Source organism: Gymnogyps californianus, chromosome 13, assembly GCF_018139145.2.
Source record: "Gymnogyps californianus isolate 813 chromosome 13, ASM1813914v2, whole genome shotgun sequence".
NCBI classification, from domain to species: Eukaryota; Metazoa; Chordata; class Aves; order Accipitriformes; family Cathartidae; genus Gymnogyps; species Gymnogyps californianus.
This window is the reverse complement of record NC_059483.1, coordinates 11,586,936-11,605,450: the sequence shown is the minus strand read 5'-3', so window position 1 is coordinate 11,605,450 and position 18,515 is coordinate 11,586,936. Positions and strand designations below refer to the sequence as shown.

The following is an 18,515-nucleotide window of genomic DNA, read 5'->3' as shown; positions in this document are numbered from 1 at the left end:
AATTTTGCCCTCCCCATTGAGATGTCTTGAGCTGGGGTTATTGGACATACTGGCTCTTGTGAGCCAGGAGTCAGCCTCTCTCCATCAGGGCTGCAGTACAGTGGCAACGGGTTGCAGAAGCCCCTGAGGATGCAGAATATCCCCTAGAAAAATTGCCGAACGATGAAGCAGTAGGAAAAGGGCCTCGTTTCCTCCCCATCCCCTACAACACACTAAACCAAACCTGTGACTGGGTGACTAATGGTCAGAAGTCAAAATCAAGCCCTGGGCTTTATTAGGAAGGAGATGAGTTGTCCAGAGCAGCCCACCCAAACCTGCTGGCAGACAAAGCCCAGCACCAACGTAGGCTAACATACTACCATTTCTCCACTCCCTCTTCAGCGCCCAGGGGTGTTTCTGCACGGGAAGGTTTATCTCACACAAAACTCTGTTGTGACTGACTAAATATCACAACAAACTTAGTCACGTGTGGGAAATATGAAGCTTGCCAGACACTGCCAGTCTCCCTCCCCGCCCAGCGAGCTCAGATGTGGCAGCGCTTCTTCCCTCTCTCCTTTGCTGCTGTCTTCCTCTTTGTGGGTATCAGCCCAGCGCAGGAACCAGTCCTTTCCCGGCTCCCTGTAACCACCATCAACAGCTCCACGCCAGACTGTGATTGCACCAGTAACATTCCACTCACTGAGACCAGTTACTACCATCCATTTCTGCTCTCCAGCAAAAGCCTTGCTGACAGATGCACCAAAATGGGTGTTCTGGGGGGTTTTACCCATTTTAGGGGTAGCCAGGAAAAGTGTAATGGATGCCCCGATGTTTTGGAGCAGGAGCTGATCCCCTCCTTTACCTGGGATGCTTTGCCTCCTGGAGACCAGGGCTGCGTCCATCCCACCAGAGTCCTTGCTCCCCTTCGAGTAAGGGCCATCGTCTGTGAGCAGAGCAAACACAGAAGCTGAAATTAGTACCAAAACCAACAAACCACAGAACCAGAGCACTTTAAAATGTTTGTCCTGGTGACACCGGCATCGGGATCACATCTGTATCACAGACTGTAGGCAGGAAAAAACATTACCAGCCCTGGCTTTGCACTGCGCCATGTAGGCTATCTTGCTTTTTAGAGAGGGAGGGAAAGAAACAAGAAGGCAATAACATTATCTGATTTATTCCTCTTGGAGCTAATCCATTAGGAGAGAACAAAATTCCCTTACTTCTATAATTATGTGGAACAGCTGAGGACAGAGAAAGCTATGGCATTAGTCTCACAAGTTTTAAGCCTGTCATTATGCTTGTGAAGAAACTTACAGTCTTTGGAAATGGAGTTATACATCAGGACACTAACAGGGCACTAAATCACTATACTTGAACGAAATTGCCTATTCTTATAGATCCCATTATTTCAAAGTCACATTTTCCTGCTGCTGTTCCAGCCTCTGTACAACATAGAGAGTACCTTCTCTTAAGTGATTTAAAAAAAAAGTCAGAGGAAAGAGAAAATAGTATTATGCACTGTAAACGCACTGTCCAGCATAAGTTGAAATTTGAAGTATTTAAATATCTTTGTATTCTCCTATTGGAAGACTCCCATATGGCACAGAGGTGATTTGCAGAGAAGGGAGCATGCTTCTACAGATTTCATGGCCATCAATCTAATATGTCTATTTTTATGGCGTTTCCTAAAAAGTTGGCACTTTTTCAATCAATAATTTCCAGTAACCATGTAGTATCAAATAACTCCAATTCTCGGTGACCGTATTCCTGGATTGCCCTTCCCAATTTTTCAATAGCTGTGAAGGTGTAGAAGTTGTACATGATAGTATAAATATAGATTACTGAAAACCTTATCCATTTATCCCTGTCCGCAGCCCTTAAGTAACTTATATATAAGTTACAGAGAAGTTTTTGTCTCGCTGTGTACAAAGGGCGCAACTTTTGTTCAGCCCCGTTCCAGACAGTGGTCAGTACGCAGAGAAATCAAAACCAATGTTCAGTTTGCTGGCAGCCCGCTTTCCTCACAAACAGAAAAACAATGGTGTAAATTGAATCACGTCGGTTACACTTAACCACTAGGAGGGGAATTTTGCTCAAGGGCTTGAACATTTTTAAAAGTAAAATGAAATAAGGTTCCACCTAAAGTAATTTCCAAAAAAGCAAAAAAAAAAAAAAAATTATCTAGTTTTAATTCTTGTTGCCCCAGCTGAAGTAACCTCACAAGCTGAGAAAACTCAGTGAAAAGTTTTGGCTGACTCAAATCTGCACTTTCAAGCATAAAAACTTTCAGCTGAAAAATAAACACCATTTAGTTTTTCAGCTCAAATTTTGCAGCCCATAGAGGGACAATGTAGATATCCAGACCCTGGACTCTTCTCCTGCATCACTTCGAATGCTTTTCCATCACCACTAAACTAAAGATTTCTAATGAAGCAAGAACTAGCACTTGGCACTAGACCATCACCAAGCTATGCTAAGCCATTGCTGCCAAAACACATTGAACCTTGATACCCAAGCATCCAGGACCTCTGTGAAACAGGGCAACGAAGCTCTGCCTTTCAAAAAATAAGAGGAAGAACAGATAGGATAAACCAGCACTGTCCTAACCATGGAGATCTTGCAGCGTTACTCAGTGTTGACAGTGAAAGCGGTAGCACTTCGCTAGAGGATTACAGCAAGCACCAAGGTGAGCCATTGATTTCCGATAGGTGCTGGTACAGCCTGGCATCAACTCTAAGAGCAGAAGGCTTGAAAATGAAATTTGCCTTTTTAATAGCAATGGTTTTTTGGGTGATGGGGAGGCCAGGGTCAAGGTTAATCTGGGCTTAATGACTCTGGAAGGAAGTTTAATTTACTGGGGACAGTTTAGCTCCTGCATCCAATTTTAAAAAAAAAAAAAAAGCAAAGCCCCGTGCCATCTCTTCTTCAGTAGTTGTTTGATAGTGCTAAAGATTCAGAGCCTTCAATCTCTGCCACTGTTGGCCTTAATGTCTCTCTCTGGAAGGTTTTTCCTAATATCCTGCCTTACCATCTCTCTGTCACCCCATGCCTTGGAGAACTGCAGAGTCAGAAAACAGGGTTAGTTTGGGAGCATAAAGCAAGGTGGCATTTCCCAGGGGAGCAGCAGGACAATGCTGATCCAACTACTCCCTTCCTACACCACTCAGCCCAGCAGCTACTACTTCCCTTTATTTCTTTCCCAAATGCAGCAGCACGTTGGAAGAGAAACCCCAAAAGAGCAGCTCAGGATATCCAGCATAAGGTTGCTTTTTCAGCACTGCAGGTAAGTCTACAAAAGGCACCTGCAAAATACCCTGGGACATCCAGCCCTGGAGCCTCTCAATGCCACTGGAGCATCAGTGTGCCTTTGGTCACACAGGACACTGCGGATTGTGAGGACCACCCCAGCATGCAGCCACCTTCCACATGAGAGCATTGCTGCCAGCTCTGACCCCAGGTAATGTGCTCGAGGCAGGAACGTTCTGCTGCGGATGGGATCCCTGCATTCCTGGGAAACCACGCAAGATGGTTGGAAGCCAACTCCATAATCTGCTGGCAAAGTAAAGCAGTCAACCATCTGCTTCACATAAACACACCGCCCTGTACCAGACAGCCACCAGTGCCCTTCTGCGCTTCATTTCCCCATCGCAACCCCAATCAATATTGATACGAAACCCCAGTTTGCTAACCGTTACCCTCCCTACCCCAATAGCTGTTGGCAAACGTGCCTTGGCTTCCATTTCAGCAAGCAACCAGGTTGTTCATGCATTAACAACAGCTTCCACCACCAGCCAAGTGGCCAAGAGCAGCGACCCGAGCTACAGCCACTGCCGGCAATTAGCAACGCACCCCCCGCACAGTCCCGCGCCGCTTCGTTGACAGCCATATCAGCCGGCTGATAATTAGCACCACGGCTCCCCTTCCTCTATTGCTTCTCCCTTTCAAACTCAGTTGATTATGCGAAAAATGTTTGGCTTTTTTGCTCATTATCTGGCTAAAATATTTGAACAGGAAAGGAAGCTGCCACACGCCGCCTGCCGAAGTGTGAATTGGCATTTGCTTGCATTAGCATCCCTGCCGCGTGGCTCTTTGTTCATTTTCAGCCGATTTCCTGCTCTGCCACTCAAGCTGATATTAATGGAATCACTTTTTTCTGAGCTTTGTTTTTTTTGGGGGGGAGGGAGGGGGCTAGAGGGGTGGGGGGTGGTGGGGTGGTACTTTATTTTTAAAAAAAAAAAGACATTCCTTCTCTTTGTGCTCTTAGTCATTTCTCCTGCCTAGCACAGCATCGATTCAGAGTCGAGGCTGGTAACTAGCCTGATTGCCCAGTCAGCCCAAATCACAGCACCAACCCAAGCACTGAAAATTCATGAATCTCTCTACTCCCTAAAACTAAGAAAATAACTTTTTTTTTTTTTTTTTTAAGTCTGCGCAGGTTCTTTTTGCAAGCAATCAGTGCTGCAGCCATTAAGGTGTATTTTTCAAGCTTTTTCTCTCGCACCAAGTGGGCCAAAAATTTTCCAAAGAAAAAAATTGTGTAATTGGTGATTTTCAAGTAGCAGTGTTAATGCTGGCTCTAGATCTTTCAGAAAAGCTCACCAAGTACACAAGACCCTCGATAAAACCGAGCGTGCAATACTTCCCATATATTGATCCCATGGGCATCTGTGACAATATAGAAGAGTTCCTGTAAGTTCTTTGACAATAGTTTTTGCCATTTCAATGTCTTACTAACACCAGGGAGAGAAGAGCTCCTGAGTCCCTACCCCTACACACGTGGCACTGAGGTCTCCTCCCCTGCAGCAACAGTGTTTTACAGTAGTATACATCTCATACAGTGACAAAAAAGAGAGAATCCCATCTCATTCCCTCAAAAACAAACTTGAAAGAGTAGGAAAAACATCTCCTTACTTTAGCTGAAGTACCAGGGGCAGGAAGAAGGCAAGGTCAGGGCAAACTCCAATATCCCACCCTGCTGCCAGACAGTTAATGGCAGCTCTCAGCAGGGCCCGTAGTCAACGGCACTTCAGCGGCTCTAGTGCAATGTGTTACCTCCAGACAGGGCACAGTAATATTTTATGCTGACCCTGTTTAATTGAGATTGTGCCAGTAGCATCCAGGTTTCCAGGCAAGACAACACAGGAGCTAAAGACCGCCATTGGAGGCACTCTCCCCTTGACAGGCAGCACAGAAAGTGGCACAGGTTTTCCCAGGGAGGATGAGGTGGGGGGAGAGGTCAGCAAAAAACGGGTATTTTCCAGTAACTTTCACACAAATAAAATAAAATTGGCAGATTCAGTCTTCCTCTGCCTCCCCCACAGGGGAAACCCCAGCCAGGATTTGGGGCAGCGCAGCAAGGAGCAGCTACTGCCCTGCAAAACCGCTCAGCCGTGCAGCAAGAGCCTGGCACGGGAACACCGCAACTGCAAAAGAGGTGGCCCAGATTGGACCAAGTCTGCCTCCTGAGCGGAGCAGGCAGCTCAGCCTTGCTAGGAAACCGTCTGTTTCCATAAGAGCCCTGTTGTGCACAAGACAAAGCAGGGAGTCAAGGGAGTAAAAAAAAAAAAAAAAAAAAAAAAAAAAGGTGAGGGGGCATTTGAACTGTTTCATTGTCTGCTCTTGCTTTACTCAGGTTGGGGTTTTTTTCCCATTCCCTGGCTTAGCATCTCACCACTGAACATATTGCCTGGGAGAGCAGGCTCCCCAGCTGCGAGGTGCAGCCATCCTCCCCTCCCTCCCCAGATCATACTGTGAGGTACCAAAGGGGCACTGGCAGCAGCAGGGAGAGCAAGGGCTGCCCAGAGATTAGTGTCTCAGCGATTAATCGGCATGGGGTCGTATAGCCAGAGCTCTGCTACTTGCTTCATACATGCCATTCGGCACCTCAGCTCCAGTGATGGCCACAGGGCCATAAAAATGTCCTGTCACCTGCTCTGCCGCCAGCACCATCATTTCTTCCTGCTTTTTTACCACTTCATGTTTTGGGGATTATCTACTTCTACCTGCTACTTTAGGGGAGAAGACAAGAAAGGAAGGGGAATAACAGTTGTCAATAATTGCAATCCAAAAAGGAAGGGAATTAACTCAGTTAACCAGGGGCATGGGGAGAAGTGGATCTGTGCAATGCCCTCCCTGTCTGCCAGGCCCCACGGTCCGTCCTGATAGCAGCCGACCCAATCTGTGTCTTTGGGTTGGGTTTTGTTGGTTTTTTTGGTTTAAGATTAAGAACTGGGGCATTGATAGAAAAGACAAGTTGCTCCACAAGCAGCAGAACTTGGTTTCCTGATTTCTCATGGCGCTCTCTGATGTGGATTCTCTTAGGTCTAATAGTAAGGTTGAATTTACCTCCCCCACCCTTGCCTTCTCACTGAGGGCACAAAGAGGAGTCTCTCCTCTAACCAAGATGCCTGTTTGCCCATTAATCATCTAGCAGCCAGCTGGCTGATTTGCAGGGGTCAGCTGCATACACTTAAAGCAATCTCAACTCCTAGGAAATCCACAACTTCCCTAAACTAGTGATCCCTGGGCTTCCTGAACAGTTTGACCCATTTGTTGAACCCTCACCACGGTTGACTTGCTGCCTTTCTGAGACACCCCATCAGCCCCTGGCTTTCATAGAGCCAGTGGAGACATCCTAGGCCAAATTCTCTCTCTGTAGCAACCAGCAGCAAAACCAATCTCAGTAACACCACGACTTTTCTTAGTTAAACTCCCAATGGGATGTGAGCACAGGCACCAGGATCTCCTGACATCAGTTAGGTCTCAAGCCAACCTCTGTTAAAATGGCGGGGGGGGAGCTTCCTCAGAAAGAGCACTGATTTAGGAGTTCATTATCCCAGCCTGTAGGGGGAAAAAGGAAGGTTTTTTCATTCAGAAGAGTTATTAGTCTATGTTATTAACAGAGATCACCTCTTAATGAAAATCGGCATTGGCTAAATAAGATTCTGTGACAATTAGGCTTGCTGTCTGCAAGTTGTTCAGATTCCTGGATTGCTTTAAGACAGTTCCTGCAGAGAAAGTGCATTAATCTTATGGGAAGACCAAGAGGTAAAACCTCCCATTTGTTTAATGGAAAAAAGACAGTTGGAGACAGTTATTTTGCCATAGGGTAATTGCACTCCTTGTTTAGAGAAATGAGTACTAAAACACCGTTAAGAATAAAAAGCTGTTCACACTAATGCAAGCCGGTATTTTTTGCTAGAATAAAAGCACGAGGTTGGAAACAGGAACCCAAACGACTAAAACTAAGTGCGATTTGATCCATTTTGAGGAGAGTTATTTCTGTAAGTCAAGGGAGGCATTTATTTGTAGTCAGGTAAAGAGCAGTCAGGGGTACGTGAGAGTGGGTCAGGCAGCTAGCGATGATTCAAACTGCAGCTGCCTGGGAGCCAGTCTCCAAGGCCCAGGATTTTAAAGATATCTGAGTGCCTGAAGATGCAGACATGTACTTCAAAAACAGACGATAATCATCTATCTGTATCTTTAGGCATCTAATCACCTTTAAAAAGTTGTCATATTACTAGAAAGAAGGGAGGGAAAAAGATATATTCATGCACACCCATTCTGAATCTCAAATTGGTATTTAGCTCCCAAATAACACAGCCTCCACTACAGCCTGGCCAGCGGCTGTACCATCACTAGAAGAGGACAGTAACGTAATCCTTCCCACCTCTCCCCAGGCTGGCACTCCATGTGGCATCGCACCCGGTGGCATTTTATGCACCAGTAACATGTTTGGGTTTGACTGCAAGGCTGTACACAACCGAACCTCCAGCACATCCCCCTAAGGGCAGTTTGGGTTATTTTAGCACTGCCGCAGCAGGTCAGAGACGGCTGTGTCAGCTCTGCACGAGAGCAGCACAGCGGTGGCCTCCCATCTTCAAAGCACTTAGCCTTTAACATGAGAGACAAACAGATCTAGAGAGACTAGGACAGGAGAACAAAAAGCCCGTTTTGAATACTGTTACAAACAGATTGCATGATTTCCTGAAACTACTGAATTACAGAGTCCGCCATGGCCAAAGAGCTTCTCCCATGTCTCTGCTTCAGGCAAGAGACTCAATTTCCATGAAGGATCCCACCTTCCTCAAGCCTTCCTCAGCAGGTGGCTTGAATTTTCTTCTGCTCAACTAAATCCAAAGCTCCTTAGGCCCTTGGAAAATTTGTACGAGTTCATTAAGCCCAATACAGTTGTTCGGTTCTTTTCCCATCTCCAGAAATGCATTGCTCCATCTCTGTATCAAAAAAGTTAAAAGAAAATAAATAAATAAATAGACCCCAAACAAACAGATGAAAAACATCTGCCAGTGATCTCCAGACTGCTTTTCCTAGAATACTGCAAAAGTTGAGCTAGAGTTCATAATCCTGCCCTACATAAAACTGGCCCAAGCATGCAGCAACAAATACACTAAATCCTTAGGCAAGACAGCCCATGCTTCTGTGAAGTGCTTAAAAACAAGAAAAAAAAAAAGTCACTTTTGCTTTAGGATTCTGCAGCACAATTTCATTGTCATGACACTGACTGGTTTGCTTGCTGCATCCAAAATAATGCCCCCAACCTTTAAAAGGCCCAGTGTTTCCTGGCTTTTTATTCTCCAGGAGGTGGGCTGGGGCATTTGGAAGTATGCCAGTGAAAAACCCAGTGCCCATCACAGTTCTTCACATCCATTAGCACAGGGCACTCTCAATGCAACTCTCCCACGGCAGCCACTCAGACCCAAGCAGGGCTTTGAAATGCTTCTCCCTTCCTTTGCACCAAGAAGATTTTAAAAACATTTTCCCCTTAACCAGCAAGGTCAGACTGGAACGGACCAAATTATTTTGGGAACAGCCCCTCCCTAGTTTCATAAATACACGTACCAACAAATTTGTGGTACAAATAGCAGAGGCTGCCTGTTGCAAAGAAGAGCCTCATATTTTTCCCTTCACTGGCAACAAATCCCCTCACAGCACATATTCATGAGTTACACAGAAGACAAATGAAGGCTTAGGGAAATGTTCTCTCTTCAACTTCTCTTATCACAAATTTTCTGAAAGCACAGCCAGAGAGGACAGCCATGCCGTACAATAACCGCACTTGCTGGAACAAAGTCCTTGCCCCAGAGACGACGACTGAACTTTCTCCCATTTTCCCAGCTACTTCTGGTGGAAAAAAAAAAAAACATCCCAAGAGCATTATCAACCTGCTGCCAGTACCTGTGCTGGCCCCACTGCAACGATGCTACACTCCCTTCCCCGGGCTGGGAACGTGCTCCACCAACTGCAGCTTCTTGTGGCATCAGAGGTTTTTGTGGCATCTCCTCCATCCATTTGTGCAGTCATTGCTCCTGGCATCTGAGCCAGGGAGGACTTGTCCAAACTTTGAGGTTATTCCAAGAGGAAGTTGTACTTCTTAATTTCCTCTCCCCGATACACACAGCATGAAATCCATCTCCCCACACCCTCCAACATCTCCCTTCTTTTCTTCTAAAGCCTGTATTCATTTATCTACCAACCCTTCTAAGGCATGTAAAATTTCATAACCACCTGCTGCTTTATTCACAGGAAACAGATCTATAAAAGATACAATAGCCTATTGTTCAACAAAAAACTCCGTGCTTTGTTCTTCTATTTTTTTCTTTTTAATAAGAAACCAAAATTACTTTTAAAGGAACAATTTGTTTCAAGCAACCATTTTCAACCAAAATGATGTAGTTATTTGCATAGCAGTAGCCTTTATGAGACCAAGATATGAGCCAGAACATGCCTCTGTTATCAAGTAGGTCAGCTTCCAATAGATACCAGAGCATGTTTCTTCTCCCCTGCAAGCCCTCAGCAGATACATAACACTGATGGAAGAAGACTCCTGCTTCCCATGGAGAAGTGAGAAGAGTTTCAGCATTTAATAAACAAGTAGATGATCTACTTTTGTGTGTGTGTGTGTGTGTGCACAAAGCCCATTTAAGTTAGCTCTGCAGAGAAGCCAGGCTTTGGAAAGATTTAACTCACATCAACTTTCACAGGATATTAAACACCTCCCAAGGACTGATCCAAGTCCCATCTGATAAGAATGAATGCTGGACCCGGCTTGCAATGCCAAATCTGGTACTCCTCATGCTTTCTTTAAATACATGGCGTTCCATAAAAAAAAGCATAAAAGGGGAAGAAATGAAAAAGACACGATTTAAGAGTCTGCAGTCAACCTGCCATTACAGTCATGTCTTCTATATACCAGAGACATTGCTACAATGCATTGTCTGTCACCCATTATTGCTTTGGAAGCCAGTGCAGAGTAACTTTATCTAATCAGCGCATCTGAGGGAGTGTGCGATAGAGGACCTGGAAGCAGTTCTTAATTTCCACTCAAGCTGTACTGAGAGATGGAAGAAAAAAATACTTGAAAAAGTGCCTAGAATTTTTTATTAAACACAGCTCCATTTTTTTTTGCTTGGTTTTCTGCAAAAATTAACTTCACATATTGTCTGTACATCCATCCATCTACTGTCCTTTTGCACCTCTGGAACCCAATGGCCAATATCCATCAACCTGGAGGGGAGAGAGAGCAGCCTAAAAGAGGATTACAGTCCTGTAACATTCATTAAAATTGTGTTTTGAGTAGAAAAGACCCAAATTATTGCTTTCAGCAAAGCAAAGAGCTGCTGTGCAAACCAGCTCCAGACCAGCTTCACCACTCATTTTCCTCTGCATGGCAGGGAGGAGAACAAGGGATACTGGATGCAAAACTTGAAAATAAGCGTTCTTTTGCTCTTCTGCTCACAAAGGAGCTTACGTTGTTCTTCTGAAGTAGCCTGTGATTTCTTTTCTTTCTTTAATTTAAAAATATCAGGGACAACTCTTGCCCCATTCTGGTGAGGATATGCTTTTGTGCATTAAGTTAGGCTTATTAAGAGCTTCTTGAAGGATAGCATAGGCTGGGTCTTCAGCACAAATAGCTTTTCCCAAACATCTTCACTTTTATCCACCTCTTCCAAAGCATCCTCTAAAAAAGTCCATACCCAAAAGGTCCCTTTTCACTCAGTGAGCCCTCTCCAGTTCGCTTTTCTTAAGCACTCCCCAGCAAGATTTGAATTTCTAGTGTTAAAGAATAAAAATAAAGAGAGAAAGGAAGAGAGACTTCCCTTCCTGCAATCCCTCTCACCCTCCCAGGCATTTTCAGACAGCTTCATCAGTTTATATTTATGAACGACCCGGTGGCAGGGGAAACTATGCAGTTTCTCACCCCCCTTGCAGGTCACATTTGCACGCACAGACACACACACACATTATATGCGGTAATTTTGTGCATGAGGGACAAGAATAGTGCAGAAACGAACTCAATGAGATTATTATTTCTCAATGGTTCTAGTGCCTGAAATGATGTTATTAAAAGTTACATTTTCCAGTCAATCTGGCAATTTCTCTTATTAAGCAGTGTAGACTGTACTGGGGAGAGTCCAACAATAAGCTAGGAAGATGAAATATTGCCGATATACTGATTGTGTTATCTGAAGAAACTACCTTTCAAGACTAAAAATTAAAGAGGAATAAGATACATTTTCAGACTGATCTTTCATGAAAGTTATCCAAGTGAGCAATTGTAATACAGTGAGAAATGACCGATAAAGTCTAACACTGTTCCCAGGGAAGAATACCTCTCTAGATACAACTGGGTTTATTAATCTACGCAGCAGGCAGCAGTAAATCCTAGCTGGCAAGGGAATAAAATTCCCCCTATTAACTCCACGTAAGCTTCCAAACTTTTTCTTGAATATGGAGATGGATAAGAAACGCAGCCTGCTGAACCCTAGGGACTTTCCTTCTTTCAAGCACCAAATGCCATGCTAAGTGACTGTGGAGTGAAATCAAATAAAAAAAACAAGACAGCTCTATTGTGGCTTTTCAATCAAATGAAATTAAATACTGTCAGTTCATTAGACTTTAGCACTCAAATCACTGGTACCACCTAAACCTAGAGGCCACTATTACCTGCTTGTTTAAAAACCCTGGAGTTAGTCAAAAAGCAAAAACAAGCTTTGTTTTAACAAAAACCATCATGATTGCTTTCACTGCACAGGGTTAGGCACGAAGCTGCCTCCCAACTGGGAAGGTTTGTCAAAAGGTACACCCAAGCAAGCAAAAGCTTTTATTTTTGACATATCAATAGTTAAAGTCAAAAAAATTTATCAATGTCCATATTACAAAATATTTTGTCTCGGGGGTTTTTTTCTGTCTTACCTAACGCTGGGCTTGGACTCACAGAGGTCCAGGGAGGAGATGGGGAGACAGGACTCAGGAGCCATTGGCAGTGCCAAGAACTGAGTACCGTCGTGCACAGCCTGGCTGTGAACATGCAGCACAAATCAACAGCTTGGGGACGACAGAACAGGCAGAAGTCAGGACTTCCACCTTTTGAAATGGAGATCAATTTGCTGCAGTGATAGTAAATTCTTTGACCTATTTTGCTTTTTACAAACTCCCTTTTGGTCCCTATGATCTTTGCTTTAAAAATGGTATCTATTGTCTTCCATCCTCCAAGATCTTATAAAAGAACTATCAAATCAAGAGGTTGTTAACTTCCCAGGGAGGGAAGGAGTTTAAGAAGCACAAGGTAGTGCTATACTGAAGAGAAGGGGAGAAGGCAATCTGATCTGGTGCATGAGCATAGCAGGAGAGCACATAACTCTTCAGTGGAGAGGCAGAAAGCCAGAATTTGAGAAGGAAAGCTGTAGAGATTCACCCTAGATGTTGGAACATGTGCGTGTCCTCTCTTTCCGCCAAATGAGAAGAATTAACCTCCTGGACATTGTGTTACAACAGGATGCCTTGTCATGATGGATGGGCATCTTTCTAAAAATCACTCGGCACCCCATAGGAGATTCAGAGCATGGTACACAGTAACTGGGCTAAGCTCTTTAACTTGTATTATGCAGGAGATGAGACTGGATTTTGAATGGCTCATTCGGGCTGAAAACAACCCAGTCTTAAAAAAAAAAAAGTGAAGGTGCCATTTGGGCTGAAGCTGGCTGAAAAGAAAAATCACAGTTCAGCAAAAAGGTAATTTTTATCTATAATAAATCTCTTCTGCAATTCTGGCCAGCTCAAAGCTTGAGATCCCACCTCAAATGAAGCAGAAGGATACATCAGGATTTCTGCAGCAGAGCCAAAAAGCAATGAGTGCCCAGGTTCTCTGAGCTACCTTTTTCTGCTGAAAGATGCTAAACTTCAGAGGAAAACTGGAATACCCACTCCCCAACATATGCACAGATGGAAAGTAAAGAGATAGAGCATGAGTTTGAAATAAAAGTGGGGGTAACAAAAACTATCATTGGGTATCCTTGAGTTTGTAAATTAGTGGGCTGAGACAACAGTTTTTTCTTCTGGGCTTTGCTACAGCCAGATAACTTCTCCCAGTTCAGCAGGGAAACAGCCAAGAGCAAATCTCTTGCAGCAGGCAGTAGATAGGGCAGAGCAAAACCCATTGGATTCAGCAGAGAGGGAAGACGAGATGGCAGCAAGATGCCGTGCCAACGTTCAGCCTGGTAATCCTTTCTGAAGAGGGACTTACTACAGTTGTAATACCTTTTTTTTTTTTGTTTTACTCCTATAGCACTTCCAAGAGAGCCCATGTGACACAAGTAAGTTATGTGCTCCCAAGAGCATACATAAAATTTTAGCACCTGTGCTAAACTTACAGCATGCAATGGGGAGAGCAACTAAGAGTAATAAACCAATCTTAATGAAATCTGCTAGAAAATATAACTCCTTAGACGAGGAGTTGGGGAAAACCCCTTCTTACAGGGAATCACATCCTGCTTCCCTGCTGATCTCCAGGAGCTACATCAGTTTGACATGGGCAACCCCTGCACCAACAAGATTTAACAAGGCGTGGGCAAGGGGAGCCCAGCAGGGCTGCTGCAAGGAAGGTCACCCCGCCACTTGTCCAGGTTAGCAGCCTCTCTCTGTCCCAATTACAAGCCTACTCTTGCTCAGGGAAAAGGCACAGAAAATGAAATGAGGAATCAAATCTGGGAGATTTGCTCTGCCAGTTCAAGAGGTGGCTGAGATTGGTACAGGTCCATGCATGGTGTGAATCAATCTCAGTGCCAACAGCAATAAGAAAATCCATGCAAACCACAAGAAAACAAAACCAACAAAACAAAAAAAACCCCAGGCAAATCAGGCAACAGAAGAGATGCACTTCAAGGCAGTAACATTTAATAAAAGCATGAGCCAGGTATCAAGGGGTGAAGCAAGAAAACAGATTTATATAAAACCTAAAGGATGCCATCAGCACAAAAAAGTCAAATAAACTATGAGATGGAGATATCAAAGCTGTCCATGACCTCGTTTGCTACTGCGCTGATCTTATCATCTCAACTAGGCTACAGCTTCAAAAGGAGCTATGAAAAATCAGAGCAGTCTGGTGAAACAGGACAACCCTGGCTAACCGTAGCCTACAGCCGGGTGCGTGCTCAGCCCTAGCCGCGGCGAGGGCAGGGCTGGCACAAGGCTCAGGGGCTTTGCTGACTGAGGGGACAGAATAAACCAGCCTGACCCAGTAGAGAGCAGATGTAGCAAGTCCCCAGCCTTCTTTTAAGCAGGGGGGGGCTATTTCTTCACCAGCTTTTTTCATCATCCCATGGGCCAGTGCACCAAGGTATCTCACCGCCAGGTTTGCCAGCGACACTGCAATGGGGCAATCCCCCAGCTAGAGCCCCCAACTCGCAATGCAGCCCCCAAGGTTTGGGAACCCCTTTTAGGAGGACTGCAAAGACAGCTAGTACTGCTGGAAGATGGCATCATATGAGAAGACATTCAACGCAGTAGGTTGCAAATCAGGTGCTTTATCCTGGATTTGCACTGCATTCTCATGCAAAGTGCTTAAAAACCAGTGGGAGTTAAGAAATAAGGAAGAAGTTCCAGACAGCATTAACTATTTTAAAAGAAAGGTTTCTGGCACCCCATTTAGACTTGTTTCCAGCTTATTCACGAAGCTCCACTAAACCTTACTAAGACTTAATTCCCATAAATGTGATTCTCCCCTCAGTGTTTAGCTAAGTAGCAATGTTTCAAAAAAAGTAAATACCAAATCGTGGGAGTTGGATTATTCATTCATGTGGTAAAAGCCATTATATATGAATATATACAGATGTTCCCACTTCATGACTGATCTAAACATATGTAGATCTTAGACTCTGACACACACACCATCTATTATGCAATGGCCCATGTACGCGGCTGGGCTGCTTTTACCCTCGACTGTGTCAGGAGGATTCATAGGAGCTGTGTGAGAGATGGAATAAGCTTATAATTAAAAGACTAAAGAAAGTTTAAGCAAGAGCCTTGCTTAAAATGAAAGGAGGGAGGAAGAAGGAGAGAAATCAAAGAGCCAGGGAACATCAGATGTAGCCGGACAACAAGATGAAATAAGAAAGTTTCAAAGCTCGAAGTTATTTGATGTTGGAACTGGTGTGGTCTGACCCCATCAAACCAGCTGTTAAAAATTTGCTTGAATTGCCCATTATATGTTGCTTCCAACAAGCCCTGCTCCTGTTTTTGCCCCGCTTCTTGCTTCCCATCAAGCCTTGCCTTGGCTGCAGGCTCTGCTGACATCCCATCCTCCAAACATGCTGGTGTCCAAAGATCAGCACAGCACCACTGCGATGAAAGCAAACATCTGTTTAGTATGAAAGATGGATAAGACCCCGCTCCAGCAGAGTTATTAATGCACTCCAGCTGTTTTATGTAGCTGCCTTCATGCAAACCATTGTACTGGTTTCCAGTTGCTTCACATTGCATGGGTGATGCAAAGCAGGTGGAGAACCCAGTCTTACCTACAGCCAGCACAAGAATTCCCAAAAGGCATGGAAACTCCTGGTGAAAATCAGAACAAATGGCTGCAAGCTGGGCTCTGCCACCCTCTGAAAGGCTCACAGAAGATGCTCACTCTTGTGAGTACCTGTGAGCAAATAGGGACAGACTTGGGATTTTCACGTGGAAATCCTGCTCTGTGCAGAATTCAAGCCCCACAGTTCTGTGGGTTAATTTTCCCTTTGGGTTTTTTCATATGTTTAAAATCCAAAATCATCCCAGCCAAAGGATTAGCCAGGAGCGGGGTGCCAGCCACAGGAGCCACAGGCTGGGGAACAGGGACACTGGTTAAAACAGCACTCACAATTTGGTGAGAGCCCGAGCCCTCCTGAGCATCACGAAAAGCCAGAGGGACTGGCTCATAGCAGACTCATACCCAGGACTGGGAAAAAGTAATTTTTGCATTGCCCTAGGCAGATACTTGCTCCTCCTTTGAAGAAAGGAGGGGCTCGAGCTGAACGTGGATGAGACAGGGCTGAGGCGCAGGAGGCCCTCCCGGGGCTGAGCTGAGCAGCCCTCAGCAGCACAGCCCCACCTGCACCCCGCAGACCTGCCTTCTCCCCACGCACTGCAACCCGAGGCCCAGCACGTTTATATCTGAATAAGGGCATATATCTGAAAAGATGCAACACGCACCTGAAAAAAATGCAGCTGGGAGTTTTACAGCTTATGGAGGATAGGAAGTAGCAATGAACTCAGGGAAAATGCAGGTATAGCTAAAGACCGCAGAGTCTTGGGAAGAGAGGAGACTCATGTGATAGCCTGTCTCCACTCAGGAACACAGACCATTAAGTGTAATGCTTCACATTATGCTTCCCAAATACCCACTTAATTTTGATTCAACAAGGCACTTGTGCTAATAAAAATTAAAACCAGCAGGTTCTGCCGAGTGTGTAATAGATGTGTGGAAGAGCAGCATGTGCAGGTATATCTAAAATTAGCTACGAATACTAAAACTGACTACTTTCCAAACCTCAAGAAGTCTGGGGAACACTGCAATCACTGGATGTACGCACTCAGCAGGGTGCTGTGCAGGTGCCTGCCCAGCACCTCACCACACCGAGGGTCCTCGGGGTTGGGGCGGGGGAAACATCCCTGCACCAGGCATCTCCTGTTCCACCGTGCTAACCTCTAGATGGAGTCTGGATGTCTCCAAGAGCAGATATTGCCAAGCACTTACCTCTTGCCACTGCCTGCCAGAACCAAAGGCAGCTGCCAAGTAATACATTTCCGTGAGTTTTGCACAAGTACAAATGTCTACAGCTCTATACTGGTGCAAGAGAGCTGAGTGTGTGCACAGGGAGACGAGAGAGAAGAGATCGGCTCTGTGAACGTTAGATACAGCAGATCCATTTAATGATTAAACACACATGACTGTTTGCTTATAAAACGTAGTGTCACATAAATCTGCTAGGAGCTAATTGCCTATTATAGCTCATGGTACTGCTTGAGTCGGCTGCTGAATGATAAAGGGACTTTTAGAAAGGAGAGAGAGCCAGCGGAGCTTCGCTCTCTCACCTCTGCCACAGCTTCCAAAACATTTTGTCTTCCAGTTCCTGCAAGGTGAACGCTTATCTCCTCTCTAAGCAACGGGGTCCCTCTGCCAAGCTTGCTTGAGTGGGAAGGCAGGGGGTAAATTGAAACACAAGGGGGAAGGGGAGTTGCTTTGATTCTTTAAGTTGTTATTATTATTAATAACCAACTTCTCTTTGTTTTCTCATGCCTCTTGCCCAGCCTTACAAATCACAGCAGCTATCTGGATTGTCCCTGCAGCCAGCCTGGAGCTGGGTGACATTCCCCACCACCCTGATGGCAGCAGTCACCTCGCACAGCCCAGCTACAGCAGCAAGGGGGGAACGGCAGGAAAAAGAGCCACGTGCTGCACAGCAAGGGCAAGCGAGGGAGCCATGGACCGCAGGGTGAAACCTGGTTTTGGAGCAAAATAAGAAGCAATGAGTGATGTGCCCTCTATCTCAGAGCTCTTCTAACTTCAGCCTGATTTTAACTCCACAGGTGCAAGGTTTACAAGTCACCTGGACTGTTTGATCCAGATCTGTGAGTACCTGAGCATCTTCCCACTGATTTCCCTGGATTTCAGGCATATCTCTGTGGCTCTATCCCAGGACCCTGTCTAGTCTATTCCTCCCTCCCTCCCTCTCACACACACACACACACACACACACACGATCCCCACACATGGTTTCATTGCATGCTGCAGAGCAGTCAGCTGAGGATGAACCTGCAGAGAATCTGCCCAGAGATGCCCCCCCGCACCCAGGGGCTGCTGGGCTGCAGGTTTGTGGCACTCTCGCAGCATGACCAACAGCACGCAGTGTTTCATGGCAGGAAGGAACACGATCTATTTACACAGTAGGTTATATGGGAAATGCATTACATTATTGAAAAAAAAAAAAAACCTTTAGCAAAACACATACATTCATCTTATGCCAAGAGTTTAATCCTGCCCGAACGGCACTGCATTCCACAAAGAAATTACCCTCTATAAATTACTGGAGCAGGAGGAGGCCACGTCCCTCACATTTCAGGCTGAACCATACCCTGCAGGAATGACCCTGCATGGATCAGCCATCGTGCTGACAGCAGGAAAGGAGGGGATCTCCACTGAGACCTCGTGGAGAAGCAGATTTATTGCTGGGACAACTCCACTGAGGCTGGCAGCACAA

The 18,515-nt window shown here is 45.2% G+C and overlaps 1 protein-coding gene across 1 annotated transcript in view; it reads right to left on the bottom strand.

Annotated features, from left to right (window-relative positions):
- The window catches only part of GRIP2 (glutamate receptor interacting protein 2), a 293,481-nt gene that overhangs the window by 62,130 nt on the left and 212,836 nt on the right, over positions 1–18,515 (bottom strand). Inside the window, exon 2 of the mRNA XM_050904726.1 lies at positions 842–922. Within this exon, the coding sequence (XP_050760683.1) occupies positions 842–922 (81 nt within the window). The remainder of the gene's footprint in view (positions 1–841; positions 923–18,515) is intronic.